The following is a 17,691-nucleotide window of genomic DNA, read 5'->3' on the forward strand; positions in this document are numbered from 1 at the left end:
TAGATTATCAAAGTTTTAACCGAAAAAAATAGAGGTTTATAGCTATGAAAAAAACTTATTTAATTGGAATCAAATATAATTTATTCCATAAAAATACTAAGAATTAACCACAATATCTGTAACAAGACCATTTCCCAGTATCCTGAAATCTTCTAAAATGGCTTCAATATTCACTTTATATTTTGTTTCTCCGTTCACTTTGATTGGTTTCACTCCGTTTGCGTTTATAATCTGGAAAAAAATCATTAATAAATAAAAATAACAAATAAAATACGGGAATTATCCTAAAAATTATACAGGTAAAAACTTAGTAAAAGGAGGCTTTTTCCGTCATAAAAGACTTTTTTTTAATACATATTTTTGTATAATGTGTACCCAAAAAGTCTATTCTAAATAACCTACCTGAAAATCTCTATGCTCTTTGATGTGTGGTTTCCATAACACTGCGATGACGTCACCGCCGTAGTGGTCGTGGAAAAATAGCGCGAACTCGTCGTATGCACTCTGAAATAATATTAAAAGTTTCACACATCTATATTATAATTAACGAATTTATTACCACATATATTATTTATAGTTGTTTTTTTCGACATTTACAGCGAGCGTAGTCGCATTCAGAATGAGTAAAGCGCGAAATCGATAATTTTTTAAAGTGAAACTTTTATTACATCGTCTCTTCACTTTTTGGTCTGTGTAGCGCATGTCGCGTGTATCGCGGCTGCCGAGTAGGTATACCTACTCGGCAGCCGACCGTCACGCGACATGCGCTACACAAAGCAGTGTTCGGAACCGTTCGAACAGTTTCACTTTTACCGTGCTTTCATAAAACCACACAACATTTTTCTTAATTTTTTGACGTTTTCAATATTTTAATAGTCGCACAACTATGTAACAGTAACTTTACGAGTAGCATATAGGTAAAAAACAATTTATTTTTGTAAAATTTATCAACAAATAGCAGTTAAGAACAAAAATGAGTTAAGTATTAAAAATTATATAGGACTAGCTTTCCGCCCGCGGCTTCACCCGCGTTTTCAAAGAAAAACCTGCGTATTTCCCGTTCCCGTAGGATTTTCGGGATAAAACCTATTCTATGTGTTAATCCAAGTTACCCTCTATATGTGTGCTAAATTTAATTATAATCGATTCAGTAATATTTGCGTGAAAGAGTAACAAACATACACATACACATCCATTCATACAAACTTTCGCATCCTACTAATATAATATTATAAATGTATGAATGGATGTGTATGTGTATGTTTGTTATTCTTTAACGTAAATACTACTGAAAACAAACAAAACGCGGGCGAAGCCGCGGGCGGAAAGATACTTTATAATATTAGTAGGAAGGATTGCTAATTTCTAAAATCTCACCCTCAAATCGCGCAAATACTCTTCCACTACGTGAAAATCAAGCACGGGTATGACGTCACAGGTCCCGTGCACACTGCGTGCCCGTGGAGCAGAGTCCACGCGCTCAGTGCGGAGCGGCGCCGAGCGTAGTTGGAGTAGTGCGTCATAGCCTGAGAGGGACGGGACAAACGCGCCCTGGGAACGGTACAACGGTATAGGCACAGAATACATAATAGTAGCTAAACGCTACAGAACAGACACTCTCCGCCTCCCGCCAAAATTAAACACTTACCTCACCCCGCACGATCAGTCTAAAATTGGTCCACATTTTTTTACAGGGACGAGACGCAACGAAGATTGACAACATTAATCAAATAGACTTAAAGTAATTTTATTATTTTGAATTTGTGATTATCGTTTTCGTAGAAAATGGTTAGATATTGTACGGATGTATTTCATCAGAATAGTGGTCCTTCGACCCGGATGTGAATCAAATTAATCAAACTATAAATTTTAGTAATATATTTTCCTATTTATAAAATGCTTTATAAATGAGATTGTTCTTAATAATAAAAAACAATCTCAACTTTATCTATTACTAAAATACTTACAAGCAAATTTTCCTCCCCTTTTTCCACCCCCTTCTCCACATATTGCAGGGTAGCTCTAGCCAACCCCTGTGCCCGGGCCACGACTTGCTGAGTCGGATTTGATAAACTCCATGCGGATGGTAGATCGCCATCGTACGACGTGGCTATGAACATCGCCGGTTTGTTGGAAGATTCCGTGAATTTCCGCTCTATTTCTGTTATTTCTTCACCTGGAGTACATTTTATGACTTTGAATATTCTATTATACAAAAAAATAATCATTAAAAATCGACTACAATTATTTATTTGCTTGATAAGTAGAATTTAAAAATAATATATTTTGTAAAACTTTTCGTTTTAGCAGAACTAACAATTTTTCGGCTGGCATTTTAAATGTTTAAATGGATGCTCAACTATTATTTCCACATAACATGAATAACAAAATAACAAATTCAGATTCTAAAAATTTCTAATTATATCTTCAACACAAAGTAAAATAATTGAACATAATTACATAATTTTTTTTACACAAAACAAAATTTCTAATACTAAAACCATATAATTTCAATAAATAAATGCAAAACAACTCACGCGTCATATCCTCATTAAAGTCTAGCACGTACATCTGACTCCTCCAGTCTGTATCGGCCAATAGTTTCAACGCTCTATACATCCCCGTGGTGGGATGTATGGGGGGGGATAGTGGGGAGGGGAGGATGAAGGGGATGGCCGCGAGGAGTTCGACCAGGGGGGCGGGGAAGTGGGGGGGAGAGAGGAGGTGGGAGGATAGCCAGCGTTTGAGGATGCACGCGGTTGGCCCGTAGGCTGGGTGCTTTGTGTGGAGGCTGCGGGTAGATGGATATTATAATATAGTAAATAATAATAGTGTGTTGCGGGTAGTTGGATAATTAATATAAAACTATTTCTACTAGTACTTGTTTCGAACTATACTAATGCATGTATGGTCTCGTGGTTATCGCCAATAAATTATAAATCTTTTTAAAGTTACTTTTATCATTTTAACATTAAAAAAATAAGGATTAGAAAGAAATTAACTTTTAAACTGATATTCCCTTTAATTTATTATACATAATAAAACAACTGCTATTATTATCGGACCAACAAAATACTACGCCAATCAACCTTTTAACACAGAATTCTCTAAAATATAACATATCTGCTCAATAAAAATATCATTTTTTTACCGCAAACATCACTATTATTTAAACCAAACTAAAAGATTATTCCTTGACTTACCCATGCAAAGCGCTCCTTAACCGCGGCAAGAGCACAGTTTCACACTGCAATCTCAAACTACCTTCACTTTCCTTAAACTTAACCACTCCATTTTCCATTTCCCGTCTCAAAAGAGTTATTTCCTTTGGATGCGCTATCTCCAGTCTAAATGCTAAGCCGTTTTTCATGACATCGATGTGCGTGGGATAGGCCTGGCTCGGTAATGTGTACTGTTGTGTGATTCGGTCGGAAATTTGCAAGTGGAAAGCTGCTTTAAGGCATCGGAAGGCTTCGATTTCTCCTGGCCATTTACCGCTGTGTGCTGGAAAATGGATGGTTTTAGAGATAACCAATAACCATATATTCACGTTACGAACAAAGAAATAATTATAATTATTATAATCATTAAAAAAAAATTGGTTGTCTGTAAAGTCGGTTTACTGACGATAGTTGAACGTGACAACGTGGGATTGTGCTTCTTTGTCGCTCGTTCCGCGCTCTCGCTTGCACTTCAAGCCTTACATGGAACGCCTCAGATGAGTCAGAGCGAGGTAACGCCGCATGAGTCATGTTTTTTCGTGCGTGCAGCCGGCTCTATCGAATTATAAGACGTTGTCACGTCAAAAGTCATTATTATCAGCATTTCCTAGAATATTCTTTCCTCTCGTTTGAAATACCATAATTTTTCATAACTCTCATAAAAAGGGTTACAGTATTATATTATTGCATCAGCGCACACACATAAACAGAAATTTTAAGTAAAGTGATGATGGTGATAAGTTTTAATGTATTTCTTTTGTGTTTGCTGAATTTTATGTTTACAATCTAGTCAAGTTCGAGCGACCGCGTGATGTCTTTTTAAAAAAAAGATTTATTTAATTTAAATAAGACTTTAATTAGTGTCTTTACAGTGAGATGCTTAGAGTATAACTGACGAAACTTAGACTAAAACAATATCATGGTATGAAGATCTCGTCTTCTTGGAAACGATTAAGGATGTCGTCGCGACGGTCGAGTGGGCGATTCTCCATAATCATTCCCTTACAAATCATAACACTGCAACAAAGTAAACACATTCCTGCACGTATTACTATTTATGTAAACTATTAAAATATAGAGTCAGCGGGTTTTGGCTGCATAACTCCTCCCTCCGTAAGTTCGAGATTATCCTCAAGGGGATGGGGATGATTTCGAACATTACTGTTTCGCTTTACCTTCTTAAATGATTTCCTATAAACTATGAATACAAGACATAAAATTATAATTAAAATTGTTAGAACTATGTTTCCTATACTTATACCCTTAAAATCTATAGCACTATTTTCACTATTTTCACTGATTGTCCTTTCACTCATAACTTCACTTTTCTTCAACAGCAAATTTAAAAGTTGGATATCAGTGATGTCGATTTCCTTTAAGTTTAACGGTTTTCTTTCACCGGTTGATGCTGCTTTCCTTATATGTGGTAAATTAATAATCGGTATATTGGTGGAAACAATGTCCTTGCCTTGAGATTGTTTCTTTCTCAGAGTGTGGTCTTGTATTTTGACATAGCAGTTATCATCTATAGTGATCAGGTAAGTACCACGGAGTTTTTCATGGCTTACCTCATTATTACAAAACTTTGATATAATTATTTCATTTCTGGTGTAGACGAGCCATCGATCAAGTTGTAAAAATTCAATCTTTAGATCTCCAATGCTAACTGGTAATGAAATGCATGTACTTATGTTTGTTGAAAAATTAATAAGATCTATAATGCATTTGTCCTGCAGTAAGGATGTGCTTTCCGTTTCTGGACATAGGAATCGTGCCTCATCTAGTTCTGCACAGGGCTGCGCGAGCATGCTTATTTTCAACCCTTTCACTAAGATATAGGGATACTTAGGAAGGATGATGGAAGTAATGTTATCAAAATCATTATGAACAGGTAACGGTATCAATTTATAGTAATTATAAGTTTCATTATTAATTAAAGGTATATGCATTATGAATTTAACCTGGTTTTGCTTTACATAAGCTTTAAGCTCGATACTTTGCTCTATTTTAACAATATTTTCTAAGTTTACAGGATACACTAATTTATTCGTAATTTCTATTTCTTTAAGGATATACACAAGTTCATCGGTATCAATAATTGATTGATGCAAAAGTTTAATTTTTGCAAAAGATAATGCGGTTTCAATCTCATTCAATCTAGTATAAATTATTTGAAAATTATGTGTAAAAATGTTATAAAAATGAATTAACTTATGACTTAATAATAATCTTTCCGTTTTATTTAAATTTATATGAATTTCATCTAGTTTTTCTTTAATTTGAATGAAATTGCTTCCTGTAGCATTTATAATATTGCTAAATTTTCCCATCATTTCTGTAATGACAGTCACCTTGTAATCCATAGCGTTTTGCTTGTTATTTAATTTACTAATTAACTGTTCATATTTTATGGCATCGTCATTATCCATATTACCAGTAATTGCTTTAATAAAAGAACCAATTGGATTAAGTAAACCACGTTTTATTCTAACTGATGGCACTAATTGCTTATATTTATTAATAGTAATATTCATTATAAAATCTGTTTGAATTTGTGCCTCTTTAAAATCTAAATCAAAATTCTTAATATTAAAACAACTATTTACGTATTTCTTTAACTCTATATAATTATTTAAATTTAATTCTAAATCCTTGTATATAGGTTCTAAATCTAATATCTTAATAACTATCCATGTGTCGTACGTAATTACGGCATTTCCTTCTTTTAAGGGTAGAAGGCCTGGATTTTCTCTAATCTGCTGCACGTGAGGGGCCTGGCTGAGGATCGCCTGAGCTACCAGCAGTACACACCTGCGAAGGGCGTTTTATGTCTTTAATCGGAACTGTAGTCTTTCGTTTTTGAGTAACGATAGGTACCACGTTCCTATGAACTGGTCCTGCTACCTGAGCTTTTTGATAGCGGGGTTTATCCTTACTACGACGTGTATTTACGCCTTTTATAAATACTGTATCGCCTAAATCGATGTCTATTTCCTTTTCACCACCTCGTTTATCGATGGTTTGCTGTTTTTGATCAATTATTTTATTTGTTAAATATTTATAAAGATATCTAGTTTTTCTAACATGATCTTTAACTAACTGTTGAGTATACTGTTTATTAAAATCTACGTGAAATGCGTCATTTGACTCTGTATGACCGAAAACTACCTCGAATGGCGTTAATCCCGTTGCACTATGTATGGTATGATTATATGACATTATTGCATATGTCATTACTGATGCGGCGTCGGTAATCTTCCGTTCATATTTCGCTATTCTATATATTTCTATGATAGTAGAATGAAAACGTTCTACTATTCCCATCGAATTTGGGTTATGCGGTGTTCCTATGTGTATTTTAATTTTATAAAATGATAATAATTCTTTTAATAAAGTGTTATTAAATTCGGCGCCTGGGTCTGCGCTTATTTTTAATGGTACACCGTACAATGAAAAGTATTTTATTAGTGCTCTTACCACTTCGGGGGTTGATCTAGTATCAATTTCGAATGCTTGACCTAATTTACTAAAAGCGTCTACTATAGTGAGGTAATATTTTCCTTCTATAGTAAATGTGTCGATGAATAATTCCTGAAAAGGGTATTCTTGAGTCTGTGATAATTGTAATTCCGGTTTTAATGGATTTCTGTCGTATTTCATTCTTTTACAAGTTTCACACGAATTTATCACACTCGCTACTGTTTGATCCATGTTATTCCAATAATACGTTCGTTTTAAATGGATTAATGTTTCTTTAATACCTCTATGACTATTTTTACCTTCATGATATTTTAAAACTATTTCGCGTTGTTCCTGTTCGTTACTAACATAGATAACGCGTTTTGTACATTCATAAAATTTAACTGTTCCCTTTTTAAAGAGATTAATTGTAGCTGTGGTAAATTGTTTCCTATGCGTTTCGTTTTCGAAAAAGAAAAAGTATTTTATTTTTGGTTTAGTATACTCTTTAAGAAATTGTTTAACAAGATTTACATTATCTAAAGGTAAGTGTACTTGCATTATTTTTTGTCTAATTCTATTTGTGATTTTAACTGATAATTCATTTCTATTCCAGGGAAATACGAGAACCTGATTGGGCTTCGTGTCCACGGCTTCTTGTAATATAAGTATACCTTCTGTGTCTATATCTTCAGCAGAATGTATAGTACTATTAATATCATTTTTTGATTTTTCAGATGCAGTTATGGTGCTACTTCCTATAGATAAAATACTATCGGTTTTTTCTGAATTTGGAGAAATTTCCATTGGAGTTTGATTTGTATTTTCTAAATTCCTATTTGAATCTAATGGTACATTTAAATTACGTCGAGGGCTATGATTACTTTTATCGACGTTTACCATCATTGATATATTATCCTGTTCGCCTAATGCGTTAATCCTAATTCTTGATAATGCATCAGCGTTTAAATTTTGTTTTCCATTTTTATATACAATATTATAATCAAATTCTGATAAGCGTAATTTCCATCTTGTAAGCTTGCTATTCGGTTCTTTAATTGAATTTAACCACGCTAATGGTCTATGATCTGTGTAAATTGTAAATTTATTACCATATAAGTATGGACGAAAATGTTTCGTAGCCCATACAATAGCTAATAATTCTTTTTCTATTGTACTATATCTTGTTTCGGCATCATTTAAAGTTCTACTTGCGAAAGCTATCGGTTTATCGCTACCAATAGGTCCTTGCGAAAGTACGGCGCCTAATGCAAAGTTAGAGGCGTCGGTAGTTAATACAAATGGCTTTGAAAAATCGGGAAATTGTAAAATTGGTGCATTAACTAGTAATTGTTTGCATTTTTCAAAAGCTTCTACGTATTCTTTTTTTGTACAATCTATTTTGTTCTTTTTCTTTAAACAAAAAGTTAAAGGTTGTGTTACCTTTGAGAAATCTTTAATAAATTTACGATAATAACCGACTAAACCTAAAAAGCTCTTAATTTCAGTTGCTGTTTTAGGCAAAGGAAATTTTAATACTGCATTGATTTTATCGTTATTTGGCATAAGGCCATTTTTCGTAATTGTGTGACCTAGATAAAGGACTTCCTTTCTTAAAAATTCACACTTATCTAGCGTAACTTTGAGATTTGTTTCCCTAAGTCTTTCAAAAATTTTCCTTAATTTTTCAATATGTTCCTGTAAGCTACTAGAATAAACTATAATATCATCTAAATAAACCATGCAATGTATCCCTTGTAATCCACGCAAGACATTATCCATAGCACGTTGGAATGTTGCGGGGGCTGTTTTCAAACCAAACGGCATTCTTTTAAATTCGTAATGACCCGTTTGCGTTGTGAACGCTGTTTTATGTTGGTCCTCATTATTTACTTCAATTTGGTGGTACCCACTCGCTAAATCGATGGTACTAAAATATTGCGATTTTCCAAGCTTATCAAATAGTTCGGAAATATTCGGTAAAGGATATTTATCATCAATAGTTACATCATTTAAACGCCTATAGTCAATAACCATGCGAAATTTTTGTTCGCCAGAGGCGTCCATTTTCTTTGGAACTAAATGCACTGGGGCACTATAAGGTGAATGAGAATTTTGAATTACGTTATCTGCTAATAATTTTTCAATTTGTTTTTGTATTTCCGCGTTTTGAGAGGGCGGATGCCTATAAGGCCTAATATAAATCGGATCCTCATTGGTTGTCCTTATTTTATGTTTAACTTGGTTTGTGAATGTTAACGGTATGTTCTCACAATAAAATATATCACGATACTCGAAACACAATTTTTCTATTTGTTTCCTTTCCTCGTAATTAACATGATCTAAACGAAGCTTAGAGAGATTCTGTCTTAACATAGAATCAATTGAATTTCTTTCATAATTATCTGAAGTAAAATTAATATTACAATTTTCATTGTTAAACGGAATTGCTTGTAACGGTTTTGTAAACGTTATTTTTGAAGGCTGTTCAGTTAGATTTTGTATAATAGTGGTAGCAAAGAAATTTTCGCACGTAACGATTGCTGCGGGCATTCGCACGCCTTCATAAAAATCTTCAAATTCAATAATCGCATCACCCGTTTGCAAGTTAGTGGGGATTTTTACTTTATTTTCCGATCTGGGTTGTAAATGTACCTCATACGGTGGACTATACATTATTGGAATTTGAGCTGTTTTAGTAATTAAAACTTGATTTTGCATATCAATTTTTGCTTCTAATTTTTTCAATAAGTCTGAGCCTACGAGACCATCGTATCTCTTGTCTACATTAAAGATATAAAATTTATGTGAATATGCACTTTTAAATGATTCAGGTAAATTTATTTTTATAACTTCGTTATGCATACTTTGTGCATGTGTGCTTATTACCGTAAATGGTTCATAAAACTTATGTTTAGAGTAAAATTCATTTGCCTTTTCGGGGCTAATAAACGACCTGCTACTACCAGTATCAATTAAAAATCGTGAGTTCAATTCCGGTATTACAATATGTGGTAATCTAAATATACTATCACAATAGTTTAAATTTATTACCTCGGGTTTTCTATTGAGGCATTTTCTTGAAAATTTCCTTCATTAGGATCTAATTGTTTGTCATAATAATATTCATTTTCATTTTCCATGCACCTTTCGAGTGACGGATTTTCATAGAAATTTGCTTCATTTTCGTAATTTACGTTTTCTAACATATTTTGTCTTATGGGCGCGGTGCGCATAGATACATCAGAATCTTGTAATGGATTCTGTTTGAATTGATTAGGTATGCCAAATTTAAAATTTCCTGTATTAGGAATACCATATTTATAGTTATTATTAAAACTATTTGTTTGTGGACGCAATTGATTGGTGAATTGGCCAAAACTTCGGTTCGGTGGTAATTGATTTAATGTAGGGGGTTTATATCCCTTATTTTGGTTAAAATTTGGTCTGTATCCCTGCGGTTGGTTAGGAATACCGAATTTAAAATTATTATTACCTACTGGCTGATTAAATTTATTATTAGAAATCGGTTTAAAGTTAGGTATAAAGTTAGGTTGTATTGGACGCATTTGATTGTGCGCGTTTCCTTTAACTATTTTATTTTTCGCGTTATATTGGCTAATGAAGTTCACCTCTTCGGTGACGGTGCTTAAGGCATTTTCTAAATTAGTACATCCTTTTAAACGGACTATCCTAATTAAATCTTCCGGTAAATTATACAAAAATACGTTTAATGCGGCGTTATCGTAGATTATGTTTTTCGCGGATTTTATACCTGTGTCTGTCAGCCTATTGACTTTGGCTGCCAAACTACTTCTAATACTTTGAATTCTCTGACAAAATTGATTATACGATTCGCCATTTCTTATTTTTAGTGACTCTAGCTCTAACGCTATGCATTCCTCGGATCGTGTATCCCCGAAATGTTGGGAAAGGAGAGTTTTTAATTCCTCCCACGATACAATATCCTGGTGTTCGCTTAGTAGACTGGCTGCTTTACTAACTAGCCTACTTGTAATCGCATGAAAAAGGTACTCGTTCTGATTGCGATTCCCTTCTACTTTAAAATTTCTTATAACGTATTCACTCTTTGATATAAATAAATTTAATAAACTTTCACTACCATCATATTTTGGTATTATATTAAGAATTTCTTGTGGAATTAATTTGAAAGATTCCATTTTTAATTTTTATAATTTATAATTTCAAAAACAAACAATATATTACTCTTAACCTAATAAGTACTACACGATGTAGTTATTATATGCAACCTAATTATGCGAGCCTATTTTTGTGCTTAACAAAACCAGATTAACATATATGTTCCAATGATGTTGATTGGAAATGGAAAAATGAGACAAGACAGGGAAGTGAAAAGGTTTACTCACAAGCTGCTCATCTGCATTCTCCCTGAGTTACACTGTACACTTCACTGCACGACACTTCACACGTTCACTTGACGTATTTTTATTAGATTCGAGATTTTCACTTCTGCGTAAAGACAGTTCCTTTCTACTTATACTTTCGCGTAACTGATTTTCGAGTTTTTCACGAAGATAGTAGAGGATTGCGGAATCCTATCGATTTTTCCTTTCACTTAATTATTCACGGAAACTGATTTTTGAATTTCCAGCGAAAACAGTAATATAAGGATTACTCAATAAAGATTTCCACGTGAAAATCCTACCGGCTGCGCCAGTCAAGTTCGAGCGACCGCGTGATGTCTTTTTAAAAAAAAGATTTATTTAATTTAAATAAGACTTTAATTAGTGTCTTTACAGTGAGATGCTTAGAGTATAACTGACGAAACTTAGACTAAAACAATATCATGGTATGAAGATCTCGTCTTCTTGGAAACGATTAAGGATGTCGTCGCGACGGTCGAGTGGGCGATTCTCCATAATCATTCCCTTACAAATCATAACACTGCAACAAAGTAAACACATTCCTGCACGTATTACTATTTATGTAAACTATTAAAATATAGAGTCAGCGGGTTTTGGCTGCATAACTATCTATGAATAATTGAAGACAAATATAAAACGTATTTAAAACATAAACATAATTTGAAAACGTAAAAAAAAAATAAAAAGATGTGTGCGTGTACTAGTGTACACACGCAAAAAGTGAAACTTCTTAATGACCTCATTTTTCAAAAAATAATTTACTATATGCAACTTTACAGAAATACGTCGACACGCGTGGTAGGGATAAGAACAAGATGGCGCGTAACGGAAATATGTCACGCGTAACGAAAAAATGTTACACTAAATTTTTTTCCAACCCCGATAAAGAAGTTTCACTTCAATAATTTTCCTTCTTATGATTTACGACAATTTGACAATTAATAAATTCTATAACTTACTCAACTCAACGATAGCCTTATTAGCTGGTGTGTACTCCGGTATGAATGGCTTCTTATCATCCTGGGGCAGCTTCAAGAGGCAGGTGGAAGCCCGTCTCCAGGCCCGAGGGTCTGATGAACTGGGCACAGCTGGTGTGGGGCAGCAGTAGCTGAACACGGGGGATGTTCCTGGAAACAATTTTAACGTGATAACGTTTTTAAAATCGTTTTAGTCGGGTGACATGTTCAGAAATTTGTGTCACACCAAAACCTCACGAGCGCGATCGCAGGTATAACGAGAGAGAGACGGACCGATCTCCCGTCTCATCTCGAGCGCTGCCACCAATAAGACGTTATCACGTAAACATCTCGATCGTAAACCTACTTTACAAACAACCAATTTTTTACTTGAGTATTATCATCATTATGTTTTGTACTATATTAGCTTTCCACCCGCGGCTTCGCCCGCTTTGTCTAAAACATAATAAATTATATACTAAACCTTCCTCTTGAATCACTCTATCTATTAAAAAAACGCATCAAAATCCCGCGTTGCGTAGTTTTAAAGATTTAAGCATACATAGGGACATAGGGACAGAGAAAGTGACTTTGTTTTATACTATGTAGTGATGGACAAAGATACTTTAAAAAGTGACTATATAGTGCTTTGCTGATTATTCTCTGTAGATGTGTGTGTATATTTAATAAACACTTGAAAAAGTTTACATGAGTTACTACTCCCTGATTGAGATCGCATATTATGTATTAGCAATAAGGTCGCTTTAAAATGAATGTTTATCTTTTTTAATTGGGCTACTCTGTAAAAAAGCGATAATATGTAGTTGTACATAAAATAATACACGTGGACTTCCGAACATCCTCTTTTTTTCGTCGGTTAAAAAATGATTTTTATTTCCACCATCTAATAATAAAAAAACAGCAAAAGCGGGATAAAGCACTAATTATCCAGATCATATTACTGTATGTTTTTTACTATATGTTCAAATTATGTATGTTTTTTATTACTGGTATTGTACAATAAAGTGTCATAAATAAATTAAAAAAAAAAAATATATGACCACTAGAAACAGCACTGACTCACCATAAACAGCGCTAATCTCCAAGGGAAGCTGTGTCAATCCTCTCAGATCCCTCCTCAACTCGTCGAAGGTCTGCAGCACGTGGACCGCCAGTTCTTCCATCTGATCTCCATTGGATTCCTTACGGGCCAGCAGGCTGTCGAACTGCCCGGATATGTGGTATATTTCTGATGAGGGTATACCTGTATTGAAAAGAAATATGATGAAAATATAAATGTTTTCACAAATTTTACAGGGTTAAAAAAAACATATAGGAATCTTATAAGTTTGGTTTTCAAAATATAACATTGCTTAATTAGAATTAAAATTAATTGCTTCATTATATGTAATTATATATCTGTTTAGCGATGGTTCATATTCAAGAAGTTTTTAATAGTTTCATGTTCTATTGATACAATTTATATCTTTTAAGTCTACAATCCGGCTCGAAGGACCAAATTTAAAAACAATCATCAATATAAATACATTAATTTCATTTCAAAAACAAATAAAAATCATGTATTGTCAAAATAATTCACAGTGACTTATTATTCAAAAATTTCTTACACCACTTCTTCATTTCATCTGTTATATAAAACTAGCTAACCGCCCGCGGCTTCACCCGCCATGTCTAATACCTAATAAATTATATACTAAAACCTTCCTCTTGAATCATTCTATCTATTAAAAAAAACCGCATCAAAATCTGTTGCGTAGTTTCAAAGATTTAAGCATACAAAGGGACATAGGGACAGAGAAAGTGACTTTGTTTTATACTATGTAGTGATTTCATTTTAAGCATTTAATTCCAAAACAAAGACTCTCACCATATTTCAACTGCATCAAATAGTCTACAATCTGTGTGGACACGTTCCTCCGTTGCGCTGGTGTGTGTGCGCTCCACACACACGCCTCTGTGTGCGTGCCGTCTTGGAAACGACGCAGTTCCGATTTGTCGCCCCAGAATAACCTACGCACATTCATTTTTACAGGAAATTTTATATTTTATTGTATTTATATTTCCATAGTTTCTATCGTGACACATGATAACTAATTTCGTTACTACTTTTCATACACTTGTTCTATCAATAACAATATATTAAGGCAGTTCTTAAATGTTAAGCATAACATCGAAATAACTTCGAATTTTTATTATACATATTATAATATGTAATAGGATTTTTCAACATTTATGTGCACTAATATATAATTTAGACGATTTTTCATAATTATCTTGATATTGACAATTATGCTAATATTATCATCAATTATAAAGATTTTTTTTGCAGGAATGGGATTTCAATAAGATGAATAACATACCTAAACTGTTCTGCCTCCGGGAGATTAGCTTCTGGGCCTTTATCAACGATTCTTGTTGCATTTGACGAGTTCAAAACTAATCCAAATGATAACTTCTCTTCGAACCTAAAAAAATAAAACATTTTTGCACATAAATTTTCATTATTTGAAGACAGAGCAATTTAATCACTAAACAACAAATGCTTAACAGTAACTTTGTTATCCACACTAATATTGATGTGAAAGTGTTTTTTTGTTTTTCTGTTATGCCACAACAGATTTTAAGACACGATTTTTGTACTTGAATATAGTAAGAAGGCTAGAGAGTGATCTATAGATCACTATTTTTAAATTTTTTGGCCACTTTACAAGCTTATATCTAAATCAAAAGTAATCTTACCCATCCTTAGCTTTTTCTGGAGTACTCTTCACAGACCAGGTAAAATCAGCATCAACCAATTGCAGTATAAGATCAACTCTATCAGTAAGACCTTTTGTGAGGAGAGAATACAGAGTTTCCACTACTAAGGGTAACTCGTCAATGCCATAGTTCAGTTTTTCTTGCTTGGATACTACTTTTAGGATGGACGTCTTTAAATTTTGTATGTTCTTGAATCTGTGTATTACAAATGTTTATTAAAAACATGGATTGATTTAAATGTATGCAATGTTGAAAATTTTCTCATCTTATTCGATAAATTGTTTAGAGTTGTGTAATAGCGATAGGTAACTTATCAATATTGTAAATTAATATATCAGTTTTATTGTAAATGAATTTATAATTTTATTAGTCATAGAAATATCACCAAAATTGTCCCATAAAAGCTACTTTTTTATATGTATTTACTTTTGTAAATAACTATTTTAAAAAATACTTAATCCTGAGAAAATTGCTATTAAATAAGAAATCAGTCTTGCAATATTCCAAAATAACCAAAATTAGAAATCAGACTTGCAACAATGTTTCTTACCTAATAATATGGTCAAACTGAGTCAAAGGCACCACTGGAGTCATAAAAAGCGGTATAAAGCTATTAATTTTTGGATGATCTAATATATCCACGGCCATACCACTCTCTCGCCTCAATGCATTATAAGTGCCCTTACACATTTGCCAGCAAATATTATAATACCCAGTTTTATCTAGGAAGACTACTGGGAAATATTGTAAGAACTCGTCTATTGGTGGTGTGTCATCTTCTTTGTATAGAGATAAACCTTTTGTGTCCCACTCTGAGGTTTCTATAAAGAAAATTAAATTGTTATATTGAAGAACTCAATGCAGACATGAAAAATAGATTCAAATTAAAATGACATGTGATTAGGTCCTAGTTTGTATTACAAAAATTGTTATATAAATAAACTGTAGTATGGCAACATTATCTATCAGGTACATTATTTACATATTCAATGATATTATTATTTTTTTTTATACATGACTAGCGGATCGCCCCGGCTTCGCCCGTGGTACATATTTCGCAATAAAAGGTAGCCTATGTTCTTTCTCAGGGTCTAAAGATTGTCTGTGCCAAATTTCATCAAAATCGGTCTAGTAGTTTATGCGTGATAACCATACATACATACATACACACATACATAATTACAAACCTTTCCTCTTTATAATATTAGTATAGAAGTATAGATAATGATATAAGTTTTACTGTTTTACCTATGTATAACATTATTATCAAATAGTTGAGAACTATACTTACTTAAATATATCCACACATTCCTAACAATCTGATAACTGCTCATGATATTATTGATCCGCTTCATCTGCACCAAGCAACATACTAACATGCTAATCACATGTCCAGATACATTCAATTTTCTTTGCCTTATCCAAATCTTTAGTAACACTATAGCCTGTTTCAAATTGTCGCTATTTGCAAGTGTCTGTTTCATGAAATCTTCATTTATTTTTGCCGTCAAGTCACACAATACACTAGCATTGTAATAAGGTGTTGGTGAACCAACTTCTGTGTTTTCTTCATTCAACAACCATGATTCACGTAGATTGTTACGTCCAGGGCTAAATCTGTGTAATTTATAAGCTTCCTCTTCACAAGTAAGGTTTATTCTTACTGATAATATATTGTTTAGCTTTCCCTTTGGATTTATATCTAATACAGGCTTTGTGAGACCTCCATTGAGCCATGAGTAGTTAATATTCTCTATTAAATCAGATTTCGACAAGTGTGAGGCGATATAAGCAAGATAAGCTGCACGTTTTTTATGATATCTGTAATTAATCGAGTCATTTTTTGTGTATGTTTCCGCTGGGACTGTTATTTGTAAATCTACAATCAATTTTGAGCTTATAGCATTGCCTGAGGCATATGAACCAACTATATCTATATCCTTGAATTTAAGGAACTTAAACATTGCCTTTGTTTTATGCAATTCAGTGGATAAAGGCAGTTTTACTTTTAATTGCTTCGTAATTGCTTTTTCTGATAAATCATATTCTGTGCCATCTTCAGTGATGGATAACAGGTATTCCTTCAGTAAATTAAACCAATCATAAAATCGCTTTACCGTCTTCTCTTTAAGTTGCACTTCTTGCAATATCTCTTCTATTTGTAACCGGAATAAATTGGAGTTGAACAAATTTTCTGTTTCTTGTAGACGATTCAACTCTTTAGCAGTTGGTTGACGGTATAAATTTCTAATACGTTTCTTGCCATCTTTAGAAGCTTCTTCTGCCGGCCTTTTCCCATTTTCATTGAGAATATTTGATTCCCCATCGTCTTCTGAGATAGATGTTTTCATTTCCTAAAAAAAATATTTTTACGATATTTTACAATGAAAAGCCTGATGTCCTTTATTTAAAATAAATATTGAAAACGTAAAACTCACGCTCTTAACCATTTTCTCACTCAAGATATTATTAAAACATTTATTTTAAGAACAAAATAACAATATTTGAGGTTACACTTTCGTAAACAACATGTTTCACTTCACATGTGAATAATTGTGAATTTTAGTTTGTCAATGTCAACACAAATGTCAAATGTCAATTATTGACAACTGTCAAAATGATTGCCATTCATAAAAAAATAAGAACCCTTCACTGGCACGTCCACAGTCCATGACACGTCCCAGATAGAAGGGGCAGTTCTAGTCAGGCACGACCGTATCTTAGGTCAACGTGTTAATTTAATACCTATACCACGTAACACTTATTACTACTTATTACTATCATATTGTGCTCTGTGCAGATATTTTAAAATCTGGATTATCTTGGGATTATCAATATATTCTCAAGAAAGAGAAAGAAAAAACAGAA

The 17,691-nt window shown here is 33.2% G+C and overlaps 1 protein-coding gene across 1 annotated transcript; it reads right to left on the reverse strand.

The window, feature by feature from the left end:
* Positions 1–55: 55 nt before the first annotated feature.
* Positions 56–17,367, reverse strand: Mat89Ba (nucleolar protein 6 Mat89Ba). Its single transcript, XM_089707450.1, has 14 exons — positions 17,262–17,367; positions 16,115–17,177; positions 15,374–15,644; positions 14,803–15,018; positions 14,424–14,528; positions 13,931–14,073; positions 13,127–13,306; positions 12,046–12,213; positions 3,204–3,504; positions 2,538–2,791; positions 1,968–2,176; positions 1,378–1,551; positions 403–504; positions 56–231 (listed from the first exon to the last, which is right to left on the reverse strand). Exons 1-14 carry the CDS (start codon positions 17,271–17,273, stop codon positions 97–99), a joined length of 3,333 nt encoding a protein of 1,110 aa, XP_089563576.1. The 5' UTR covers positions 17,274–17,367; the 3' UTR covers positions 56–96.
* Between the last annotated feature and the right edge of the window lie 324 nt (positions 17,368–17,691).

Source organism: Colias philodice, chromosome 19 (genome assembly GCF_061535455.1).
Source record: "Colias philodice isolate Cphi_HAF_F1 chromosome 19, ilColPhil1 Martin Lab GWU primary, whole genome shotgun sequence".
NCBI classification, from domain to species: domain Eukaryota; kingdom Metazoa; phylum Arthropoda; class Insecta; order Lepidoptera; family Pieridae; genus Colias; species Colias philodice.

What these genes read in the sequence shown, in the direction of transcription:
- Mat89Ba (XM_089707450.1), bottom strand. An exon ending in TTAAGGAGCGCTTTGCATGG is followed by an intron (nt 2,792 to 3,203) that starts GTAAGTCAAGGA and finishes ATCTACCCGCAG; the next exon opens with CCTCCACACAAAGCACCCAG. An exon ending in AGTATTTGCGCGATTTGAGG is followed by an intron (nt 505 to 1,377) that starts GTGAGATTTTAG and finishes ATATTATTTCAG; the next exon opens with AGTGCATACGACGAGTTCGC.